At 46.0% G+C, this 24,993-nt stretch overlaps 2 protein-coding genes and 1 long non-coding RNA gene across 4 annotated transcripts; 1 reads left to right on the top strand and 2 right to left on the bottom strand.

Moving 5' to 3' along the window:
• Positions 1-2: 2 nt before the first annotated feature.
• On the top strand, positions 3-4,736 carry KBTBD4 (kelch repeat and BTB domain containing 4). 2 transcript variants are annotated; one of them, XM_055547109.1, is made up of 4 exons: positions 3-72; positions 983-1,603; positions 2,547-2,653; positions 3,105-4,736. In XM_055547109.1, exons 1-4 carry the CDS (start codon positions 54-56, stop codon positions 3,963-3,965), a joined length of 1,608 nt encoding a protein of 535 aa, XP_055403084.1. In that variant the 5' UTR covers positions 3-53; the 3' UTR covers positions 3,966-4,736. The 2 variants fall into 2 exon arrangements, with proteins under 2 accessions (XP_055403084.1, XP_055403083.1); XM_055547108.1 differs by having other exon boundaries at positions 62-202.
• A 347-nt stretch (positions 4,737-5,083) lies between these two features.
• On the bottom strand, positions 5,084-11,121 carry PTPMT1 (protein tyrosine phosphatase mitochondrial 1). Its single transcript, XM_055547333.1, has 4 exons — positions 10,309-11,121; positions 10,124-10,204; positions 7,492-7,683; positions 5,084-5,415 (listed from the first exon to the last, which is right to left on the bottom strand). The coding sequence occupies exons 1-4, from the start codon at positions 11,119-11,121 to the stop codon at positions 5,257-5,259; spliced, it is 1,245 nt and encodes a 414-aa protein (XP_055403308.1). The 3' UTR covers positions 5,084-5,256.
• Positions 11,122-15,319: 4,198 nt separating this feature from the next.
• LOC129628410 (uncharacterized) lies at positions 15,320-24,714 on the bottom strand. Its single transcript, XR_008702815.1, has 2 exons — positions 22,208-24,714; positions 15,320-15,667 (listed from the first exon to the last, which is right to left on the bottom strand). It is a non-coding gene; the product is annotated as an uncharacterized LOC129628410 (long non-coding RNA).
• Between the last annotated feature and the right edge of the window lie 279 nt (positions 24,715-24,993).

Raw genomic sequence — 24,993 nt, 5'->3', positions numbered from 1 at the left:
CTTCCGGGCGGACGCGGGGCCAGAAGCAGAGGTTCCAGGTTCCGGGCTTCGGAATGAAAGGAGGGAAGGCAGGTGAGAAAGCAAAGCCCGCAGGTGGGGAGACCGTGAGGCGAATGCGGCCCTAGCTTGGTGTGACAGAGGCTGGAGAGAAGGCAAGGATCCTAAAGAACCAGTCGGATGAGAGGAGAAGAAGGGACGAGAAGTCTGGGTTCCACATTCCACACCCCTCCCCCGCTCCCAGAGCTAAGCTTTTGCTGAGGGCCGGCGGGCCAGGCTAGAGGGAGGGGAAGAGAAGAACGGTTTCCCTGGCGACCGTTTCCCGGGCGACTCCAGGTGGAGCAGGGACACTGCAGGTGGCGATGGGCCGCCTCTGGCCCCTTGCCGGAGAAGGATCGAGCTCAGTCTCGCGTTCTGGACGAAGCCTTGGGGAGTCATTAGGGCGAGCAGGGGAGTGCCAGGGAGAGGCTCAGAAAAGAGCAGATGGGGAGCTGAGAGATGTCCCAGGCTGAATCTCATATTGTAAGGTCTGGATTCCCTGCGCCAGGGAAGAGGAGCCTGGCTGCAAGGACATAGGGGTCTTCTTGTCGGGTTCTGCTGCCGGGAGCCTCCACAAGTTTTACGTCCAGGGGTTATTTGGTTGGACTTTTTAAAATCACGGACTTCCTCCAGTCCCTTGCTCTCATACGTTGATCTGAATACCAAGCCTTTTGTTACATCATGGAAAAGGAGTTTTCTGTGTTTTCTCAGGGAAATACCTCACGTAGGAAATCTTGATTTTATTAGGTATGTGATGTCACTGTGAGAGAATGAGCCCAGCTTTGGTTCAGGGGGATCATCAGAGTTGTCATTAGCAGGGCCAGGACTAAGGCTAATCTGGGCTGACCGTGCCCTCCTCCCTTTTCCCTTCTCTCTCCCTGAATTGGACAGTTAGATTCATAGACTGTGGCTTCCTTCAGTTACTCAAGGTGGTGTTGTTTTACAGACAGCTGGCAGAGAGAGAAGTTGGCTACCACCATGGAATCACCAGAGGAACCTGGAGCATCCATGGATGAGAACTACTTTGTGAACTACACTTTCAAAGATAGGTCACACTCAGGCCGTGTGGCCCAGGGCATCATGAAACTGTGTTTGGAGGAAGAGCTCTTTGCTGATGTCACCATCTCCGTGGAAGGCCGGGAGTTTCAGCTCCACCGATTGGTCCTCTCGGCTCAGAGCTGCTTCTTCCGGTCCATGTTCACTTCCAACCTGAAGGAGGCCCACAACCGGGTGATTGTACTGCAGGATGTCAGCGAGTCTGTCTTCCAGCTCCTGGTTGATTATATCTACCACGGGACCGTGAAACTCCGAGCGGAGGAGCTGCAGGAGATTTATGAGGTGTCAGACATGTATCAGCTGACGTCTCTCTTTGAGGAATGTTCTCGGTTTCTGGCCCGCACAGTGCAGGTGGGCAACTGCCTGCAGGTGATGTGGCTGGCAGATCGACACAGTGATCCTGAGCTCTACACCGCTGCCAAGCACTGTGCCAAGGCCCATCTGGCCCAGCTGCAGAGCACAGAGGAATTTCTTCACTTGCCCCACCATCTACTCACCGATATCATCTCGGGTAAGCAGAGGGAGGGGGAACGTCATGCCCAGCTGCACAGGTGTGTGACATCCGCTGAAAGTTCTCCTTTAGGACAAGGGTACCCTCAGACTCCTGGTGCTAGTTTACGTTATTATTCTTGATAAGAGTTTACTTAGATACCTTCTGAGAGAGAGCTTGAGTTGACATTTAGTAGTTAATGTCAGAGACAGAGGTCCTTCTAGAGGAAGAGCTTAGGAAACCAAAGCAGCGTTTCACATTATATGCAAATATTGAATTTAAAAAAAAGCTGCACTTAGCCACGAAAGGTAGTGAGGAGCTACCTGCATTTGTATTCTCACCTTTCTTGTGCATCAGTGTTCTCTTCCATTCTATACTTGGCATGTGTTTGTGGGACTGGTTACCTGAGTAAACTGACAGTGAGTCAAGATAGTTAGGGGCTTCCCAGGTGGCACAGTGGTTTAAAAAAAAAAAATCCACCTACCAATGCAGGAGACGCAAGAGACATGGATTTGATCCCTGAGCTGGGAATATCCCCTGGAGTAGGAAATGGCAACCCACTCCAGTATTCTTGCCTGGAAAATCCCGTGGACAGAGGAGCCTGGCGGATTACAGTCCATAGGGTTGCAAAGAGTCAGACACCTAAATAAGAAGCTTCTCAAGTGACTGGCCAACTTTTAGGTAACAATGCTAACCCTGCAAATGAGGTATAACTGTACTTCAAGTGTGAGCTTTGTAGCCCAGTAGATTGCTTCCATGGCAAATAGGAGAATATCAAGTCATCCATTTTGATTAAGGAAAAAAAACAGGGCAATTTTAGGTTAATTTCTCATACACACACATACATATATATACATGGTGGTAGTCTAACAAAGAGATTCACATTTTTAAAGCCACTGACTCTAAATTTCCCTTGTGGATCCTTAGACTGCCGTTGACCATACCTTTCCTCTGACTCTTGCAGATGGAGTTCCATGTTCCCAGAACCCAACAGAGGCAATAGAATCCTGGATCAATTTTAATAAAGAAGAAAGAGAGGCTTTTTCAGAGTCACTCAGGACTAGCTTGAAGGTAAGGCAGATTTCTTTAGGGTTGGGACACCATACTATCCATGCATTCCAGCCATCTATCAGCTTGGCCTCTTTGATGGCTGGCAAGTAAGTCTCTGGCTTAAAGCTGATAAGAGCTGGGGTGGAGGATATGTATGTGAGCCTAGAAGCCAGCAGCCTCTGGGCTCCAAAGCTCCTTGAGAGAACTACTTTCATCATTGCATTAATGACCAAAGTACCAACTCGTCATAGTTATAAAGAAAGCTGGGAGGATGAGTGTAACAGGTTTTCTGTCCCAACATAAGGTGCCTGAAAGACAGTGGTCAGAGGAGAGTCAGGGTGACACACGGTAGCTAGAAGGGTGGGTCAGAGCAGGATCCAGGGCGTGGCCCAGGACGCAAGGGTGTGCGTCTCAGCTGCGCCTTTAGCCTCGAGCTGATAGACACCGTTTATAACTTTAATTTCGCCAATAGGAAATTGGGGAGAATGTACACATTTACCTGATCGGGAAAGAGTCCTCTCGTACCCACTCGTTGGCTGTGTCCTTACACTGTGCGGAAGATGACTCCATCAGTGTAAGTGGCCAAAACAGCCTGTGCCACCAGATCACAGCAGCCTGCAAGCATGGCGGAGACTTGTACGTGGTGGGAGGGTCCATCCCTCGGCGCATGTGGAAGTGCAACAACGCCACCGTGGACTGGGAGTGGTGTGCACCTTTGCCCCGAGACCGACTCCAGCACACCCTGGTGTCTGTGCCTGGGAAGGACGCCATATATTCCCTGGGTGGGAAGACGCTGCAGGACACCCTCTCCAACGCAGTCATCTATTATCGGGTGGGTGATAATGTCTGGACTGAGACCACCCAGCTGGAGGTGGCTGTGTCAGGAGCCGCTGGTGCCAACCTCAACGGGATCATCTACTTACTGGGGGGGGAGGAGAATGACCTGGACTTCTTTACCAAACCGTCCCGACTCATCCAGTGCTTTGACACAGAGACAGACAAGTGCCACGTGAAGCCCTACGTGCTGCCCTTCGCGGGCCGCATGCACGCGGCTGTGCATAAGGACCTGGTGTTCATCGTGGCTGAGGGGGACTCCCTGGTGTGCTACAACCCCCTGCTAGACAGCTTCACCCGGCTTTGCCTTCCCCAGGCCTGGAGCTCTGCCCCGTCCCTCTGGAAGATCGCCAGCTGCAACGGGAGCATCTATGTTTTCCGGGACCCGTATAAAAAAGGGGATGCCCACACCTACAAGCTTGACCCTGCCACTTCAGCTGTAACGGTCACCAGAGGCATTAAGGTGCTGCTGACCAATTTGCAGTTCGTGTTGGCCTAAGGCTGTTGAGGACAGGAGCAGCTGGCGTTTGCCCTCCCTCCTTCCAGCACCTCCCCATCCAAACTCAAAAGTCCCCCGAGGCCCCCCAACTCGGCTATTATGTTACTTTCTGATACATGTTAGAAAAGCAGCACCCCAGCCCTTCCCTGAACTCCTACAAGAGAGTTCTGTCTGGGGTTTTTAGACTGCTGCTGCTCAGCCGGCTGCTAGAACTGAGAGTAGGCCAGCCTGTTCGCCACCCCCTTGTAATCTTGAGCCTCACTCACTTCAGATCGCTTAGAGCCAGCCTCTTCTCCACCCCTAGGCACAGCCTCCCCTCTCTACCTGATCAATGTTAAATAGAAGCACCCCTGATCCCAGGACAGAAGGAAAGATGCCCAGTCTCTGGTTTTTTTTTTGTTTTTTTTTTTTGTAGCCTGCAAAGTGGCTCGTTGGTCATTTTCCCACAAAGAATTAGGTGTTAGAGTTCTCCTTCAGGTGTTGCTTGGAAAAAATGGACTAAACCGAAGGTGTCCTTCACCAGCAAGAGTCTACCCTAGAATTCAGGATGTGCCGTCCATTGTTTTTCATCTCTCCGTCAGAAAATGTACACTTTGGTTTTATTTTTGGCTTATTCCAAGGAGTAAGCCAGAAAGAAGTAGAAAGGATTATTTCTGGTTAATAGCAGAAACTTTTTTCAAACTCAAATATATAAGGTCACTACTCTTTTAAAAGCTCTAAGGTAAATCAAGAGCTAGGAACTGTTCATACAAATAAAAGTTTTTGAAGGCATATGTGTGTGTTTTGAATTCTCAAGGGGTGACTTCCTAAGGGGAACTGACTACATCCCCACACACTTCTAAGTCGCAACAATGACCGAATCCCGCGCTTCCTTTGCTACACACAGGACGACTGCTCCAACGCGAGGACAGCCACGTAAGGCCAGTGGGTTAGGGTTCTGACGGTGGGAAAGAGCTGGGGCTGCATATTTCTCTGCCCTTCTCCTAGTGTTAAACGTCTTTGAGTTATGGGGCTAAATATTAGGCACAACATCAGGTGCACGACAGGTTTCTTTGATCTTATAAACCCTCAGCTCGGTCCCATTTCCCCATGCCCCATGAACAGAGCCACACGAAATCTAGCCACACAACAGCGTTATTTCAGGAAAATGAAACAAGACAAAGGGAGCAAAATTAACCCCCACTTAGCACATTCATTATGTCAAGTCTGGGCTTAAGCCCCCTTGGTCCTGTTAAGCACTTTCATTCTGTAGGAAGCAGCGCTGTGTCGCATTCTTCCCAATCCACCTGTGTCATGTCAGGGATGTGTGATGAATCTCCTTCTTGGCCGCCCCTGCAGTGGTCACCTTGTGGAACTCTTTGAGAACTTCTAGCTGGCCAGGTCTGATGTAGATGTGGGACCGGATCTTGCTGATGGCTCTTATGGCCTCCTCTGGAGTCCAGTTGTACACCTGAAGCGCAGGGTTGGGAAGTCAGAGAAAGGAAGGAGCAGGTGTTAAGGGGTCCTTGACCTGATAACCAGTGCTCAAGGGCTCTCAGTCTTTCTTTAAAAGCAAAAACAGAAAACCATGACCCACATATTTTAAGTTGGAGAACACTTTAGCCCCCTCAGCCAGCCAGTCCCACAATTCTGTGCAGCAGGCTGGTGGGTTGAAGGGGACACAAGTCAGTCTTTCTACCTAATTCTTGTTCTGCCAAACCCTGGAAAAATAGGAGGTTCAACACGTGAAGCTCAGGTCCTAAATTCACACGGGCCTAGGCCTACTAGATACCCTCTCTGAGCTAGGCTGTTGGTTACGAGAGTTTCCTGGAAAGAGTACACAATTGATATCATAACTTGTCACTGTGGCTAGAAAAGAGTACTTTTAAAATTTTTTGAGGAGGGCTATCTTCGTGTCCTCAAGATACTTATTTGTTTAGAACTCAACAGAACCAAGAAAGTAGATTTTTAGTCTGCTGGTTCATTTCTCACTTGGCCCAAAATATCTCCTGACACCCAGTTTCCAGCAAAACAGACTCCTAATGACCCAAGCTTTAGTATTGTTAAATCATATATTCACCAGGCCACAGTAACACAAGGCCAGGCCGTTTATCTTTACATTTCCTTTTACCTTAAACTATCTAAATTACTTAGTCAGTGCTCTTCAGGGGCCTCACAGGTAACAAAAATGAGCTGGGGTGTGTAACAGGAAATGACGGACTAGAGAGTGCTGGCTTCTAAATGTTTTTAAAAGCATCCCTGCTGCCAGTCATCAAACTGATAGGCAAAATTCTGCTGGAGCCACTGTTTCTAGAAACTAATAACCAGGACTGTGCTCTGAAATACTTAACAAGATGTGAGTCCTTTAGAGCCATGATCAACACTGTTCTCTACAGCAATGTATTTCCTGACGGACCGTTTATAACAAATGTTTCTAGCCTTTCGCTTGTATTAACATCCTTTGCAATTCCATTCTTTGCCTGCTCTAGGTCAGTGTTTGACATAGTTCTTATTTGAGTTTTGTAACACATTTAATTTGAGGAAACTGAGCATTGGAGAGGGTAACCCACTTTTGCCTAAGGTCACACAGGTGGCAAGTTGCAGCCTGTCTGCAAATTTCAGATGTTTTCCACCTCCCAACGGCCTAAAATTGGGAACGCGACTCCTTCCAGCAAGGTCCGCCAGTAGATTGGAGAGCTGCTGTACAGGGGACCAGTCCATTCCCTGGTGGCCCAGTGGTAAAGAATCCGCCTTCCAATGTAGGCAATGTGGATGCGCTCCCACTTGGGGAACTAAGATCCCACATGCTGCAGGGCAACTATGCCCACCCTGCAACAAGAGAAGCTCGTGAACTACAATGTAGACCCAGCACAGCCAAAATAAAAAGAGGGACTTCCTTGGGGGTACAGTGGTTAAGAATCCACCTGACAATGCTGGGGACATGGGTTTGATCCCTAGTTCAGGAAGATTCCACGTGATGCAGAGCAACTAAGCCCAAGAGCCCAAGAGCTATTGAGCCTGCGCTCTAGAGCCCAGGAGCTACAACTACCGAAGCCCCCGAGCCCTAGTGCCTGTGCATGTGGGCTAAGTCGCTTCAGTCGTGTCCAACTCTTTGCGACCCCATGACTGTAGCCCGCCACGCTCCTCTGACCATGGAATTCTCCAGGCAAGAATACTGGAGTGGATTGCCATGCCCTTCTCCACGGGATCTTCCCGACCCAGGGATGGAACCCAGGTCTCTTAATGTCTCCTGCATTGACAGGTGCGTTCTTTACCACTAGCGCCACCTGTGAAACCCAAGTACAGTGTACAGTGTCCAGTGCCTTACTCGGCAATAAAAAAGAGGCCCCCACAGTGAGAAACGTGTGCACCTCGATGAAGAGTAGCCCCCGCTCACAGCAACTAGAGAAAGCCGGCAGTCAGCAGCGAGGACCCAGTGCAACCAAAAGATAAAAATTTAAAAATAATAAAGTAAAATAAAAATCAGATTGCTTTTAGGAACAATCTGGGGGAGAAGAGGGCGCCAGTCCAGAAAGCCCTTTCCTACCTGAATGAGATACGCGGCCACCATAGTGGCACTCCTGGAACGCCCGGCCTTACAGTGCACGTAGACAGACTGGCCTAGCGACTGGTACTTGATGGTAAACTGGACTCCTTTCTGGAGGTTAGCCAGGGTTGGGACCCCAGTCATGTCTACCGTGCTGAGCCGCAGCTGCTCCACTCCTGCTTTCTCCCACTCCTGGGGCCAGGTCCGCCAGCACAGAAAAGAAAAGGAAAAACGCCTGATGTGAGTGGCAGGAAGAGGGACTCCAGTGAGGCAGCAAAGCAACAAGGAAGGTTCACGGTGTATGGTAATATATGCGGTATACTGTTGGCCTAAAAAGAAACTTCTTTCAGAAATGTCTTTAAAATGACTGACTTACATGGTCTTTCATCAAACAACAGCAATGCTTCTGAGTTAGAATTATGTCCAAGATTTACAGCGTTCTTAGTATTTGAATCTTTAGTGACAAAACACAAACTGTATAAAATTCATTGACGAAAGCTGCGTAAACAGTTTTTTTGCATGACCTTGGTGCTTGTGCGGTGATCCAGCTGCAGGGTTCGACTACTACATTTTGCAAGGCCTTCTATTTCTCTGCCCGTAAGTATTCTCTTTTTTACCACTTTTTTGGAGAGGGGTATGTGGTAGAAAATAAGAGTTATTTTAAAATTAAAATAACATACCTACTTTTGTTTTTGCTTAGAAGAAAGAAAAGAATCAACAGAAGAAATAAGGCCTCTGGCAAACTGGGTAACTTTTTTATTTTTTGCCTTAAGACTTGAGGTAGACTTTTTGTTATTAATCTCTTTAGCAAATCAGACACATGACTCTGAATGAAGGTCAACATATTATACAGCTAACGAAATTAACCAAAAACAGCTAAATCTGGCAGTGTGTGTTTACACATCAATTACATCAAACACTTGGGGAGCCTGCTACATCAGATCAGATCAGATCAGATAGTCACGTTCTTAGGCCGTGATTTGAAGTTCCTGAGTCAGAATCTCTTAGGGGTTGTACCTAGGAATGTGCTGTCTTAACAGACAGCCGGATAATGCTTCCCTGGGCTTCCCTGGGGCTCAGACGGTAATGAATCTGCTGCAATACAGGAGTCAGTCAGTTCAGTTCAGTCGCTCAGTCGTGTCTCTTTGCAACCCCGTGGACTGCAGCACGCCAGGCCTCCCTGTCCATCACCAACTCCTGGAGCTTGCTCAAACTTATGTCCATCTAGTCAGTGATGCCATCCAACCATCTCATCCTCTGTCATCCCCTCCTTCTCCTGCCTTCAATCTTTCCCAGCATCAGGTCTTTTCCAGTGAGTCAGTTCTTTGCATCAGGTGGCAATGCAGGAGACCCGGGTTCAATCCCCCGGTCAGGAAAATTCCCTGCAGAAGGGAACGGCAAACAACTCCAGTCTTCTTGCCTGGAGAATTCCATGGACAGAGGAGCCCAGTGGGCTATAGTCCACGAGATTACAAAGAGTTGGGCATGACTGAGTGACTAACACCACTACCACTAGATAATGCTTAGCCATATTAAAACATCAGAACCATTGCCTTGGAGATTTCTTTTCTCTAGGCTAGTGAGATAAGATAGCAGATCTTGATGCCTCACACCCAGAGACCAAGCACTTTCTGTGGCTTGCTCCACAGGACCAACCACACTGAGGCTAATAACACATTTTGGCTAATAACTCCTGAGATTCTGTGGCAAAATTCTGTGGGAAATCCAAGGAACTGCTATCTATTCTTTAAAAATGTATGCCATCACTGATCAATAGATTTAAAATGTGAGTCACAATTATTTTTTTAGATTTCAAAAAAGATCTATGGTTTGAAATAACTGCATGTTCATTAGGCTCTATCAGTACCGTAAACAGGGAAGATAATTGTGCAGTGCTAATAGAAGTCAAACACTAGAAAGACAGGGCAACACCTAATAACCATCATGAAGAGTTCCACCAAAAAACCACTCACATCTAATGAAAACTAGGTTTTAGGCTTGAACTTCATTTATGACCATGCTTTGGAGTTCCACTATCATCTCTAACATATAAATGAAATTCTCTCGAATAAAAACCAAATGAATTCTATGCAGTTTTTACAAAGAGTTTTATGATACAGTTATCAGGGATTGGGGGTAGCTTTCCTTTTTACAGTTTATAGGGCCTTCGTCTTGAATATCTAACAGTGTCCGATCCATACTTAGTGCTCATTAAGTGCTGAATGAATGAAAGCAAGGCAGAGAAAAGTTGCCTTTCAGGACTTCCCTCGTGGTCCAATGGTTAGCACTCTGCTCTTCCAACTGCAGGGGTCGCAGGTTTGATCCCTGATTGGGAAACTAATATCCCACAGGCTGCGAGGCGTAGCCGAAAAAGAAACGTTGCCTTTCAAGTTTGGTTACTGATGTGAGTTACCAAAACCGAGAATACACGTGTGCAGAAAGGAGTAATCAAAGTTGGGCAACTCTACTGTGAAATACCTTTCACATCAATTTTCTAATTCACAAATTAGATTCTACCCCCATCCAGCCGCAAGACTAGCTCCTCAGAGGCAAAAAAAAAAAAGCCTGGGACGCCCGTGTCTGGGGCAAGGTAGAGGGGTGGCGGGCGGGGCGCCGGGCCCCGGAGCCTCACCTTGGAGGAGTTGCACAGGAACCTCGTCTCATACTCCTCGTTCATGGTGATCACCCCGCGCACGTTCTCGTCCTGGACCAGCTGCCGAGGCAAAGGGGGAGCTCAGAAAGGGGAGGGCGGCCGAGGCCCGGGCGGCGCTCGCCGGGCTCGCAGGCCCCGCCGCGGCCCGGCCCGGCCCGGCTCACCCGGCGCGTCATGCTCCGCAGCGGCAGCGCGCCCAGCAGCACGGTGGAATCGATGCGGTGGTACCAGTCGCGGTGCGCCCGGCCGGGCATCTTCCCGCGGAACACTGTGTAGAGCAGCGTCGGGTAGTAGAGCACCCGGGCCAGACCGGCCTCCAGCAACGTGCCGGCCGCCATCCCTGCCCAGCCGGCGCGGCGCAGCGGCGACCCGCCCACCGTCGGGCAGGAGGCGGGCGACCGCGGGCCGGGCCAGGGGGGCGGCGAGGCGGCCGCGGCCCCCAGTGAGGACGACCCGGCCGGCGCGGGCCTCTCGAGCGTCGCGACCTCGGGCCCGGCCCCCGGGGAGTCGCCGGGACCGCCGGGGGCCCCCGGGACCCACACCGTGGCTCGGGAGGAGGGGCCGCCGGCCGCCAGGGGGAGGGACCCGGGCTTCCCGGGCGGGAAAGGGGGCCCCGGGCCGAGGGAGGGCCCGTCCCGTGGACCCAAGGTTGTGAGTCTACCGCGTGTGGGGAACTGTGACCCCGGCCTGTGGCTAGTGAGCCCCCGCCTCCCGAGGGAGGGGCTGTGACTCCAGTGGGGGGGTGGGGGGCCCTGACCCCTGCGGGTGGAACTGTGACCCCGGCCAGTGAACCTGGGGCACCTTCGCCAACCACCGGCCAGACCGAGGCGACGGTGACCCCACCGAAGGGCGGGACAGGACCGGGAAGAGGCTCTCTGCCAGGGAGTCCAGAGCTCAGAGCCGAAGGGATAGTAAGGAGAGGGGCCTGATCCCGGACAAATAGGGGACCTGGGTTCGTCCGGCCCTTCCCACCCCATTCCCACATCTGCCTGAAGTCCTGGCTCCCGCCTCCTAACTAAACTGCAGTAAGTATGTGTGTGTGTGTATATGTACATAGTGAAAAATAGATATCAGTTGAGTTCAGTCGCTCAGTCGTGTTCAACCCTCTGCGACCCCATGGACTGCAGCCCGCCAGGCCTCCCTGTCCATCCTCAACTCCCAGAATTTACTCAAACTCATGTCCATGGAGTCGGTGATGCCATCCAACCATCTCATCCTCTGTCGTCCCCTTCTCCTCCCGCCTTCAGTCATTCCCAGCATCAGGGTCTTTTCAAATGAAAAATAGATATAAGTGATATCTGCTCTGTTTATGAAAATATATTAATATTAAAAATATTATCGTAGGTACTTTTCTGGCGATCTAGTGGTTAAGACTCTGTGCTCCCAGGCAAGGAGCACCAGTTCCATCCCTGTCAGGGAAATAAGATCCCACAGCCTTGAATAGGCTAGACCAAAAATTAAATAAATAGAGGTTTAAAAATATATATATTATGATAAACATAAAACCTACAACCTGCAAATAAGCAAGAGGAATAGTTGTCACACTGATTATTTATAGTTAAATAGCACTCTGAAAAGTACATCTTGTGCTTTTTTTTCTCACTCAGTCGTGTCCCACTCTTTGCGACCTGTGGACTGTAGCCCGCCAGGCTTCTCCATCCATGGCATTCTCCAGGCAAGAATACTGGAGTGGGTTGGCATTTCCTTCTCCACATCTTGTGCTTTTTAAAACAGCTTATCTCCTAGTACAAAGGACACATATGAATAACAACTAGAACATACAGGAAAGCAGAATTTAATCACCCATAATCCTACCACCTCAAACACATTTTTTTCTTCCAACTTTCTTTTCATGTATTATCATTAAATTTTTTAATAACAGTTTTATTGAGATATAATTCACATACCTTACAAATTACGCATTTAAAGTGCACAGCTCAATGGCTTTTAGTATATTTGCAGCGCTGTACAGCCATCACCGCAGTCAATTGTAGAATGCTTTCATCATCCCCCAAAGCAGCCCTATGCCCATTAGAATAATCACTCCCTGTTTTCCCTCAACCCACCAGGCCTTGGTAGTCATTCGTTTACTTTCTGTTTCTGTATACACATTTTTCTATGCAAGCACAGAATTTTGGAGTCATATAATAGTGCTATGTGATTTATGTACACCATTTAAAAAATCGATGGTGTCATTTTGGTAAAATTTTGTGTCACGGTGTTTGTTCGTTCGTTCGTTTTGGCTGCTGCCATGGGGTGTGTGGGATCTTATTTCCTTGACCAGAGATGGAGCCCACGCCTCACTGCAGTGGAAGCCCGGAGTCAAGCACTGGGCCACCAGGGAAGTCCCCATAAGCACTTTCAATATTACTACATTATTTTTATCATTTATAACGAACCTAATTATTACACCATAATGTGATCATTCTAGTCTTAGATATTCAGGATAATTCCACATTTGTATTATAAAACATTTTCAACATGAAATTTTTTTCTACTTTTTTTAATATTTAGAATTACTATATTAGGATAGGTTCCTAAAAGTGGAATTACTGTGTCAAAAGATAGTTTACAAGTTTTGCTCTATATAAAGTATATAACCTGAAAAGTTTCATCCTTACCCCCAAACCCACTCTTCAGAAATACAGATTTTTACATGCATATCTTTTTCTAACATTTTGTGATGAACCTTTTCATAATAAAAAATTAAATAGATTCAACAGGGAAAATTCATATAATCACTATCCAAACTCAACAATTAGCATTTTATTGTTTGTTTTATCACATTCATCCACTAATCCTATTTTTGCTACATTGAGACTATATATATTTTTATAAAAATTGACTCATCCTATACCTATTGTTCTATTTCCCGCTTTTTACACTCAACATTATTTATAAGTATTATGTCAAGATGTACATTTTCTTCATTCTTTTCAGACGCACATCGTATTCCAATATATGAATTCCCATTCAATTAAAAAATATTTATTGAATGTTCTATATATTCCAAACAATATTCCAATACTTAGGATATGTCAGTGGACAATATCAGTGAAGATTTCTGTTCTCTCTTGCCTTTCCTGTATGAACTATATTTTGGAGTAACCAAATACCTCCAGTTGGTGAGGGAAAGTTATTTACAGCAGACTTCCTGTAAATGCATATGGAAGGAATAATGAAATTAGAAACTCAGGATTGTGCATTTCAGCCAATAAATGTGGAAGGAAAGATAGGATTAGAAAGACAGCATTTTGCAATTTCTAGTGAAATAATTGATACTGTCAATGGTCACCAATGTATAAAAGCATGAGATAAGGTGATGATAGGAAACTTTACCATGGACAGATCAGGCTGATTTACCTGAACCACAGATACATCTCTGCATTGCTGAAATCAGGACAACCTACCTGAACATCACATTTCCAGATGTAATGCAGTGTGATGCTCACACCACCAACCTCAAAAATGTCAAGCCTGACTTTTACGAGGCCTCTAGGGCTAAAGTTCATTTATAGGAGATGTAGGTGATAAGACCTTCCCAGGTTGCACAGTGGTGAAGAATCCGCCCACAATGCAGGAGACCCAAAAGACGCTCCTTTGATCCCAGAATCAGAAAGATCCCCTCGACTCAAGTGTTCTTGCCTGGAAAATTCCATGGACAGAGGAGCCTGGTGGGCTATAGTCCATGGGATCACAAAGAGTCAGACATGACTGAGTGCGCGCACACACACACAAACACACACACACACACACACACACACATACATACACACAGGTGATAGAAAAGTGAAAGTGAAAGTTGCTCAGATCTAAACCGTCCCGGCTCCATGTCCGGTCTGCAAAAGACCACAATGGAAGAGAGATCGCCCGCTGAGGTGTAGGTTTCAGGGGTCAGACTCTCAAGACAAACAGGACTGAAGATGCCCGGGGGTCCTCACACAAGCTCTCATCCTAAGTACACCTGAGGAACGCCAGGAGATCCTGATAAGGAATACTGAACTAATAAGCCACCACCAACTGGAAGAGTTCGGGAAAGGTCTAAAGGAGACACCACATGTTCTTCCACTCCCCAGAATCCCTCTCACTAGCATCCATCTTGGCTGAGTGATGCGTGGGCCACCAGGAAAGACTCTGAATTAGAGTGATTGGCCAAAGACCACCTGGAAACTAATCCCATCACCATAAAACCCAAGACTGCAAGCCACGTGGCAGAGCAGTTCTCCTGGGTTCACTTACCCTACTGCTCTCCACCCCGGTGCCCTTTCCCAATAAAGTCTCTTGCTTTGTCAGCAAAAAAAAAAAAAAAGAAAGTTGCTCAGTCCTGTCTGACTCTGACGCCATGGTCTCTACAGTCCATGGAATTCTCCAGGCCAGAATACTGGACTAAGTAGCCTTTCCCTTCTCCAGCGGAATCTTCCCAACTCAGGGATCTAACCCAGGTCTCCCAAATTGCAGGCAGATTCTTTACCAGCTGAGTCACAAGTGAAGCACTGGAGTGGGTAGCCTATCCCTTCTCCAGCAGATCTTCCCCACCCAGGAATCGAACCAGGGTCTCCTGCATTGCAGGCAGATTCTTGACCAACTGAGCTATCAGGGAAGCCCTAGGTGGTAGAAGGGTAAGTGATGTAATTATAGGGGAGCAACAGACAAATCCAGAATTTGGGACACTTGGCAGGAACAGCTGACTCAGTTCTACAACAAGTCAAAAACATGAAAAAAAGGGGGAGAGGGGAGTATAACGGACTCACTTTGCTGTATACCTGAAAATAATATGTTTGTGAATCAACTATACTCCAATGAAAATTAAAAAAAAAAAAAGAATGAGAAAGCAGCTACCTCAGATTAGGAGTCCTAGAGGCAAGACAACCAGAAGTAAACACTTAAGCCATTTAGATCCTAATTCAAATGAATCAGCTATTAAAAGTCATTTTTCTAAATGACAAGACAATTGATTATGGACTGAAATAATACCAAAGAATGACTGCTAACTTGTTAATGTCATCATGGCATTGTTACAATGTAAGAAAATGTCTCTAAATATATTGACTACATGCTTACTAAAGTAAGTAGAAATAGATGACACATGTGGGACTTGCCTCAAAATACTGCACCAAGGAAAAAAGACGGATTAGACAAATATGGCAAAATATGAACCATTGTTGAGTCAGAGTAACGTTCTTTAAAATTTTATTAGTTTTTGTTTATTTTGGTCTGTACTGGGTCTTCTCTGCTGCCCGGGCTCTTCTCTGGTTGTGACGAGTGGGGGTTACTCTCCAGCTGTGGTGTGCGGTCTTCTCCTGTTGCAGAGCATGGGCTTTAGGGCTTCAGCAGCTGCAGCTGCCGAGCTCTAGAGCACACTCTCAGTGGTTGTGACACACGGGCCTACTTGCTTCTAGGCACGTGGGATCCTTCCGGACCAGGGATCGAACACATGTCTCCTGCATCAGCAGGTGGATTCTTTACCACTGAGCCGCCAGGGAAGCCCCAGAATGATGTTCTCTGGGGGTTCATGATGCCCTCCTGCCTATTTTTTAAAAAAGTATTTTCAAGCTAAAAATTTTAAATAGGGTTTTTAGCACATCAATGTGGCTTAATGAAAATGATAGGTACAGCAGATAATCTTGTATGACTTTTTCATTAAAGATTCAACCGCATTGTTGTGTGTAGGTGCTATTCATTAAATTTTCCTGCTTTCTAATAATCCATTATATGGTTATACCATCATTTACCTCCCCATTCTCCTGTGATGGAAATTTAGATTGGTTTCCATTTTTATTAATGAAGAATGTATCAGTAAGCAGTTTCACCTTTTACGTAGTCAAATATTTTTTTTGTTGTTATTCTCTCCACCCTGGATTTGCTTTTTAGTTTCTGATTATAATAACACATGCTTATAAAAAATGCAAGCACTTCAAAATTACATAGTATAAAAAGTAAATGTCTGCTGCAATCTCAGCTCCAGAGAAAACCACTCTTATATGCATATCCCCCAGTGATTTTTTTTTTTCCTTTTTAGGAACTGTCCACCAAAATTCTTTTTTTTTTTTGGCTGAGCGATGTAGCATTTGAGATCTCACCTGACTAGGGATTAACCCATGCCCACTACATTGGGAACCCAGAGTCTTCACCACTGTACCTCCAGGGAAGTCCCCAAAATACTTTATTCACTTTTTTTACAATGTCTGAGCAGTCATATGCCCAATGTCCCTTAGAATGGGAAGTGATATAGGACTCAGTTCTATCTCCAATGGGATGTGAGCACCAGTAATGTACGCAAGGACGAGGACCAGCGGATCTGGTCCATAAATCCTCCACAAACCTCTCCCGTACCCTCTTTCTCTTCTTGTGAGATGAAATAGCAATGGTGATGGCTAGAATCACCATGCCAGGAAGCAGTTACAGGCGGCAGAGTCCTCATTAATCTGGGTCACTAAGAACGACTTAGAGTAGAAACCACCTGTCTTCATCCTCCCACTAACTGGGAGTATCTGCTCTCATCTGTTAAGGGAGAGAGAAATAAATTTCTAATTTGTTTCAGCTATTTATTTTAGGTCTAATTGTTCCAACAGCTTAACCTATCCTAATGTATGTGCATTGCTGCTGCTGCTGCTGCTAAGTCGCTCAGACGTGTCCGACTCTGTGCGACCCCATAGATGGAAGCCCACCAGGCTGCCCTATCCCTGGGATTCTCCAGGCAAGAACGCATTACTCAGTTGCAATGTGAAGTCCAACTTTTTTTTTCTTTTTACTATACCAAATATACATACTATAAAATACGCCATTTAAACCATGTTTAAGTGTACAGTTCATTAAGTATTTTCACATTGTTGTTAAGCCATCACCACCATCCATTTCCAGAACTTTTCTCATCTTCCCAAACTGAAACTCCATACCCATTGAACAAACTCCCCATGTCTCCCTCCCCTCAGCTCTTTGTAAACACGGCTGTAGCTTCTGTCTCTATGTATGACCCTGAGTACTCTAGGTCCCTCATATAAGTAGAATCATACAGCATTTGTCCTTTTGTGACAGGCTTACTTCCCTGAAGTTTCACCTATGCTGCAGCAGCTGTCAAAACTTCCTTCCTTTTCAATGCTGAATAGTACTCTTACATATATATACATACTATACATATATACATATATATATAGGCTTCCCAGGTGGCTCTTGTGGCAAAGAGCCTGCCTGCCAATGCAGGAGACTTAAGAAATACAGGTTCGGGTTCGATCCCTGGGTCGGGAATATCCCCTGGAGGAGGACACAGCAACCCACTCCAGTATTCTTGCCCGGAGAATCCCATGGACAGAGGAGCCTGGTCACATTTTGTTTATCCATTCATCCCTTGGGTTGTGAATCCCAGCCCTTAATTAGCTTGGGCAAAAAGCTATTGAAATTTTCTTTTTCTTTTTCAATATTTATGGCTGTGGTGTTGGAGAAGACTCTTGAGAGTCCTTTGGACTGCAAGGAGATTCAACCATTCCATCCCAAAGGAAATCAGTCCTGAATATTCATTGGAAGGACTGATTCTGAAGCTGAAACACCAATACTTTGGCCACCTGATGCGAAGAACTGACTCATTGGAAAAGACCCTGATGCTGGGAAAGATTGAAGGCAGGAGGAGAAGCAGACGACAGAAGATGAGATGGGTGGATGCCATCAGTGACTCAGTGGACATGAGTTTGAGTAAGCTCTGGGAGTTGGCAATGGCAAAGAGTCGGACACGATTGAGCGACTGAACTGAACCGATGGGTCCTCACTGCAGTGCACAAGCCGTCTCCAGTTGCAGCAAGTGGGGCTATTCTCTCTTTGCAGTGCTCAGGCTTCTCATTGCAGTGCTTTCTCTTGCTGCTCACAGGCTCTAGAACTCTGGCTCAGTAGTTGCAGCCTGGACTTACTTGTCCCGAGGCATGTGGGATCTTCCTGGATCAAGGACTGAATCTGTTTTCCCTGCAGGGGAATTCTTTACCACTGAGCCACCAGGGAAGCCTGAGAGACTATTTTTAATTTTAATAACTACTGTTAAATTTTCTTCTAACATCACTATATCTGTATACATTGAGTACCTGTTGTACGTTTTTTCACAATTTTAACAACCTTCTAAATTTAATTATTTAATTTAGAGGACTTACCTGGCAGTCCAGTGGTTAAGACTCTGAGTTTCTATGGCAGGGGAGTTGGGTTTGAAACTTAAGAAACTTAAGATTCCTACATGCCCTGCGGTGTGGCCAAGAAGTTTTCTAAAAAAAATTACTTAGTTTCCCATTCTGACAGTAAAAAAAAGTGCACATTGTTTTAATTAGAATCCCTTAATTATTCACGAGTCAAGTTTGAACACCTTACCTTTGTCACTATTCCTATGCTTCCTATGCACTGCGTGTTTATTTCTTTTGCAGGTCTGGCTAATGGCTTTTTGTTGTTACTCTCCCTGGCCACAGAACCTGTACAGATTCTAAGTGTATGGCTTGATAAATTGTACATATCTACACACCCATGTAAACTCCACCCAGAATAAGACATAAAACATTCCAATACTCCAGAAAACTCCCTGGAGCTCCCTCCAATCAATAGTCAATGTTCTCTCCCTAGCAAAGATAACCTCTATTCTGACTTTTCTTCTTTTTTTTGCCCATATTCAAATTTCAGTTGAATAAACTCATACAACATATGCTCTTTTCTTATGACTTGTTTTGCTCCATTTTATGTCTGTGCAGTTCATCCATATTATATACAGTTGTAGTTTGTTCCTTTTCATTGCTATATAAATAGCCTGTTGTAAGTATATTCCATAATTTATTTATGTATCATTTCCAGTTTGGGCTATTATTAATAAGGGTACTACAAACCATTTTTTTTGGGGGGGTGGGAATAAGTATTCACTTGTACTGGGAGTAGAACTGCCCATGACATGGGGTACAAGGTCATTTAACTCCTTCAGTTTCAGATCAGATCAGTTGCTCAGTCCTGTCTGACTCTTTGCAACCCCATGAATCGCAGCACACCAGGCCTCCCTGTCCATCACCAACTCCTGGAGTTTACTCAGACTCACGTCCATCGAGTCAGTGATGCCGTCCAGCCATCTCATCCTCTGTCGTCCCCTTCTCCTCCTGCCCCCAATCCCTCCCAGCATCAGAGTCTTTTCCAATGAGTCAACTCTTCACATGAGGTGGCCAAAGTACTGGAGTTTCAGCTTTAGCATCATTCCTTCCAAAGAAATCCCAGGGCTGATCTCCTTCAGAATGGACTGGTTGGATCTCCTTGCAGTCCAAGGGACTCTCAAGAGTCTTCTCCAACACCACAGTTCAAAAGCATCAATTCTTCGGTGCTCAGCCTTCTTCACAGTCCAACTCTCACATCCATACATGACCACAGGAAAAACCATAGCCTTGACTAGAAGAACCTTTGTTCCTTGAGTTTAGTGAAAGTGAAAGTCGCTCAGTCCTGTCCGACTCTTTGCGACCCCATGGACCATACAGTCCATGGAATTCTCCAGGCCAGAATACTGGATTGGGTAGCCTTTCCCGTCTCCAGGGGATCTTCCCAACTCAGGGATTGAACCCAGGTCTCCTGCGTCTACATCACAGGCCGATTGTTTACCACTGAGCCACCTGGGAAGCCCATATATTTGACAAGAAACTTGTATTCAAAATATGTAAAGAACACCTCCAAACCAAAACAAAAAAAAAAGAGAGAGAGAAAAGAGAGAAAAAAAGATTGAATAGGCGATTCACACACACACAAAAATATCCAAATGGTCAATAAGAATTATGTGTTTGTAAAGTAGCCATTAGGGGGAAAAAAAATTAAACCACAATAAAATATCACTCCACTTGCATCAGAATGACTAAAATTAAAGGATTTGAAAGGGGCTTCCCTGGTAGCAGAGTGGTTGAAAAATCCACGTGCCAATGGAGGGGACGCTGGTTTGATCCCTGGTCTGGGAAGATCCCACATGCCTCAGAGCAACTGAGCTGGAGCGCTGCTGAGCCCGAGCTGCGCAGGAAGAGAAGCCACTGCAATGAGTGGCCCTCGCTCAAGGAAACTAGGGAAAGCCCATTCGCCAACAAGAACGACCAGGACAATGAAAATAATAATAATAATAAATCTTAATTTAAAAAAACACTGAAAAAGTATTTATTAAAATATTTAACCGAGCCTCCTATTCCTCACTTGGTATGATCATCTTTTTTTAAAAAAAATGTATTTTTGGCTTCAAGTCAGTAGTTGGAACACTTAGGCTCAGTAGGTTCAGCTCACAGGCTTAGCTGCTCCAAGGCATGTGGGTTCTTCCTGGGATCGAACCCATGTTCCCTGCATTGGCAGGTGGTTCTTAATAACTTCCCTGATAGCTCAGATGGTAAAGTGTCTGTCTACAGTGAGGGAGACCCGGGTTCAATCCCTGGGTTGGGAAGATCCCCTGGAGAAGGAAATGGCACCCCACCCCAGTATTCTTGCCTGGAAAATCCCATGGACAGAGGAGCCTGGTAGGCTACAGTCCATGGGGACACAAAGAGTCAGACACGACTGAGCGACTTCACTTTCACTTTCTTAATAATTAGACCGCCAGAGAAGCCCTCTTTCTGGGTTTTATCTCTTTCTCTCAACAAGCATGCTGTTTAGCAAAAATGGGATCTTACTGTACCTATTAATTTGTCACCTGTTTTATTTATTGATTTGATTGTGTTGGATCTTAGTTGTGGCACCCAAGATCTTCGTTGCATCATGCCAGAATTTTCATTGCCGTGAATGGACTCCCTAGTTGTGGCATCGGTAGTTGTGATACACACTCAGGCTTAGTTGCTCCACAGCAGGTGGGATTCCTAGTTCCCTGACTAGGGATTGAACCCAAGTCCCCTGCATTGCGAGGCAGGTTCTTAACCACTGGACTACCAGGGAAGTCCTATCACCTGTTTCATTCACTATGTGTCATGAACATTTGCTCACAATTAAACGTTTTTCTGTACTATTATTTGAAAAAGCATATATATATATTATATGTATATATAATATTCTAGGCTATGGATATATCATACTTTATCACTCTGTTTTTGTGTCAAATTTTATGCAATTCCAACAATGTTATGATCCATCGCTGCTCTTATCCTGATTATTTTCTCAGGAAATGCTCCTAGAAAGATATGTAAACCTTCAGATTCCTCCAGACAGACTATCTGAATTTTACTCCCACCAGCACGTGGAAAAAGGCTTGCTTCCCTGAACCCTCATTAACATTTTTAAAAACAAATCTTCATCAATTTGGAAGGCAAAAAATTAAATGGGAACTTCTCATCCTTGTTTACCTCACACCAGGCTTTTTTTGCATTTGGGCTGCTGAGTGTTTTTGTCTATATTGTGAAGCCCTTTGAAGTTGAATCTGTAGCCCTCATGTAACTGTTCTGCCGCCCAACTCTGGGCTTAGTGGTAATTAGATTCAAGAGTGACACTAGCGTCCGGCAAGGACTGGCCAAACGTCCAGCGGCAGATAGAAGGGGAAAGTTTCTGGTTGCCCGTCCAGAACTATCTATCGAGCTGGACACTTTGAGAACCAGAGAGAGAAGAGGTTAGCAGGACAGGTGTGGCCGCTGCTCCCATTTAGCTCATGGTAGGGTGCAGGGCTGAGGGGAAACTGGGTCTTGTTCTGATGGGCGGGGCCATGCTCAGTAAGTCCTTAATCCAATTTTCTGTTGAGGGGTGGAGCTGTGTTCCCTCCCTGCTGTTTACCTGGGGCCAAACTATGGTGGAGCAGCGCCACCTCAGATACCACCAGAGATGCTCAGAGAGCTCAAACAAACCCTATGCGCACAGAGACTGGCACAGAACTGTGTTTGAGCATCTCCTGCGGAGGTACGGGCCGGCGGTGGTCTGCCGCAGGGACAGGGGCTTTGGGTGCAGCAGACTTGTGTATGGAAAAAGCCCTCTTAGAGGAGGTCGCCATTAACCCCACCATAGAGCTGCCAGAACTTACACAGGACTGGGAAATAGACTCTTGGAGGGCACAACAGAACCTTGTGCACAAGGACCCAGGAGAAAGGAGCAGTGACCCCACAGGAGACTGACCCGGACTTGCCTGTGGGTGTCCGGGAGTCTCTGGCGGTGGCCTGCTGCAGGGTTGGGGGCACTGAGTGTAGCAGTGCATGCATAGGATCTTTTGAAGGAGGTCGCCATTATCTTCTTTACCTCCACCATAGTTTGGTGAAAGTGAACTCGCTCAGTCGTGTCCAACTCTTAGCGACCCCATGGACTACAGCCCACCAGGCCCTCCATCCATGGGATTTTCCAGGCAAGAGTACTGGAGTGGGGTGCCATTGCCTTCTCCGTTAACAGCGGCTAGGCATATTATATTTACTTGGAGCTGGTATACTTGGTGACAGCCTTAGTGCCCTCGGACACGGCGTGCTTAGCCAGCTCCCGGCTCCAGATAAATAGCAGAGAGGGAACACCACAGCTACACCCATCAACAGAAAATTGGATTAAAGATTTACTGAGCATGGCCCCGCCCATCAGAATAAGATCCAGTTTCTCCCTCAGTCAGTCTTTCCCATCAGGAAGCTTCCATAAGCCTCTTATCCTCTTCCATCAGAGGGCAGACAGACTGAAAACCACAATCACAGAAAACTAACCAATCTAATCACATGGACCACAGCCTTGTCTAACTCAATGAAACTATGAGCCATGCCCTGTGGTGCCACCCATGGTGGACAGTTCTGACAAAATGTGGTCCACTGGAGAAGGGAATGGCAAACCACTTCAGTACTCTCGCCTTGAGAACCCCATGAACAGTGTGAAAAGGCAAGAAGATAGGACCCTGAAAGAGGAACTCCCAGGTCGGTAGGTGCCCAGTATGCTGCCGGAGATCAGTGGAGAAATAACTCCAGAAAGAATGAAGGGATGGAGCCAAAGCAAAAACGATACCCAGCTGTGGATGTGACTGGTGATAGAAGCAAGGTCCGATGCTTTAAAGAGCAATATTGCATAGAAACCTGGAATGTTAGGTCCATGAATCAAGGCAAATTGGAAGTGGTCAAACAGGAGATGGCAAGAGTGAACATCGACATTCTAGGAATCAGCGAACTAAAATGGACTGGAATGGGTGAATTTAACTCAGATGACGATTATATCTACTACTGTGGGCAAGAATCCCTTAGAAGAAATGGAGTAGCCATCATAGTCAACAAGAGTTCAAAATGCAGTACTTGGATGCAATCTCAAAAATGACAGAATGATCTCTGTTCGTTTCCAACGCAAACCATTCAATTCAATATCAAGGTAATCCAAGTCTATGCCCTGACCAGTAATGCTGAAGAAACTGAAGTTGAAGACCTACAAGACCTTCTAGAACTAACACCCAAAAAAGATGTCCTTTTCATTATAGGGGACTGGAATGAAAAAGTAGGAAGTCAAGAAACACCTGGAGTAACAGGCAAATTTGGCCTTGGAGTACAGAATGAAGCAGAACAAAGTCTAATAGAGTTTTGCCAAGAGGACACACTGGTCATAGCAAACACCCTCTTCCAACAACACAAGAGAAGACTCTAAACATGGACATCACCAGATGGCCAACACCGAAATCAGATTGATTATATTCTTTGCAGCCATAGATGGAGAAGCTCTATACAGTCAGCAAAACAAGACTGGGAGCTGACTGTGGCTCAGATCATGAACTCCTTATTGCCAAATTCAGACTTAAATTGAAGAAAGTAGGGAAAACCACTAGACCATTCAGGTATGACCTAAATCAAATCCCTTATGATTATACAGTATAAGTGAGAAACAGATTTAAGGGACTAGATCTGATAGACAGAGTGCCTGATGAACTATGGGCAGAGGTTCATGACACTGTACAGGAGACAGGGATCAAGACCATCCCCATGGAAAAGAAATGCAAAAAACCAAAATGGCTGTCTGAGGAGGCCTTACAAATACCTGTGAAGAGAAGTGAAAGGCAAAGGAGAAAAGGAAAGATATACCCATTTGAATGCAGAGTTCCAAAGCATAGCAAGGAGAGATAAGAAAGCCTTCCTTAGTAATTAGTGCAAAGAAATAGAGGAAAACAAGAGAATGGGAAAGACTAAAGATCTCTTGAAGAAAATTAGAGCTATCAGGGAATATTTCATGCAATGATGGGTTCAATAAAGGACAGAAATGGTATGGACCAAACAGAAGCAGAAGATATTAAGAAGAAGTGGCAAGAATACACAGAAGAACTGTATAAAAATGATCTTCATGACCCAGATAATCATGATGGTGTGACCACTCATTAGAGCCAGACATCCTGGAATGTGATCAAGTGGGCTTTAGGAAGCATCACTACAAACAAAGCTAGTGGAGGTGATGGAATTCCAGTTGAGCTATTTCAAGTCCTAAAAGATGATGCTGTGAAAGTGCTGCACTCAATATGTCAGCAAATTTGGAAAACTCAGCAGTGGCCACAGGACCGGAAAAGGTCAGTTTTCATTCCAGTAGTAAAGAAAGGCAATGCCAAAGAATGCTCAAACTACCACACAGTTGCACTCATCTCACACGCCAGTAAAGTAATGCTCAAAATTCTCCAAGCCAGGCTTCAATAATACATGAACCGTGAACCTCCACATGTTCAAGCTGGTTTTAGAAAACGCAGAGGAACCAGAGATCAAATTGCCAACATCCATTGGATCATCGAAAAAGCGAGAGAGTTCCAAACAAACATCTATTTTTGCTTTATTGACTATGCCAAAGCCTTTGACTGTGTGGATCACAACAAACTGGAAAATTCTGAAAGAGATGGGAATACCAGACCATCTGACGTGCCTCCTGAGAAATCTGTATGCAGGTCAGGAAGCAACAGTTAGAATTGGACATGGAACAACAGA

This window comes from Bubalus kerabau, chromosome 15 (assembly GCF_029407905.1).
Source record: "Bubalus kerabau isolate K-KA32 ecotype Philippines breed swamp buffalo chromosome 15, PCC_UOA_SB_1v2, whole genome shotgun sequence".
NCBI classification, from domain to species: domain Eukaryota; kingdom Metazoa; phylum Chordata; class Mammalia; order Artiodactyla; family Bovidae; genus Bubalus; species Bubalus kerabau.
This window is presented reverse-complemented; position numbering and strand designations above follow the sequence as displayed.